The sequence below is a fragment of the Eimeria mitis genome, genomic scaffold (assembly GCF_000499745.2).
Source record: "Eimeria mitis Houghton genomic scaffold, Emh_scaff2662, whole genome shotgun sequence".
Lineage (NCBI taxonomy): Eukaryota > Apicomplexa > Conoidasida > Eucoccidiorida > Eimeriidae > Eimeria > Eimeria mitis.
The window spans coordinates 5,974-6,224 of record NW_013571004.1 but is presented as its reverse complement, the minus strand read 5'-3'; the positions used below and the strand labels follow the sequence as shown (position 1 = coordinate 6,224).

The window sequence follows — 251 nt, the reverse complement described above, 5'->3', positions numbered from 1 at the left end:
ATACTGGAAGGTACGCAACCGCAGCAGTAGCCGCAGCAGCTGCTGCAGCAGCAGCAGCAGCAGCGGCAGCAGAACGTCAAGCGCACGTCGCAGCGTTGAGCCCGTGGTGTATTTGAGTTGTATGGATAGCTCGAGCTCCCTTTCTGTCGATATCCCCTTCAACAGCAGTAGCGGCAGCAGCGGCAGCAGCAGCAGCAGTAGCAGCAGCAGCAGCAGCAGCAGCAGCAGCAGCAGCAGCAGCAGCAGCAGCA

The 251-nt window shown here is 60.6% G+C and overlaps 1 protein-coding gene across 1 annotated transcript in view; it reads left to right on the top strand.

Annotated features, from left to right (window-relative positions):
* Positions 1 to 121: 121 nt before the first annotated feature.
* Positions 122 to 251, top strand: part of EMH_0057000 (uncharacterized protein) — a gene marked incomplete at both ends in the record, with an annotated part of 1,591 nt that continues 1,461 nt past the window's right edge. The window contains 1 exon segment of the mRNA XM_013497419.1: positions 122 to 251. Within this exon segment, the coding sequence (XP_013352873.1) occupies positions 122 to 251 (130 nt within the window).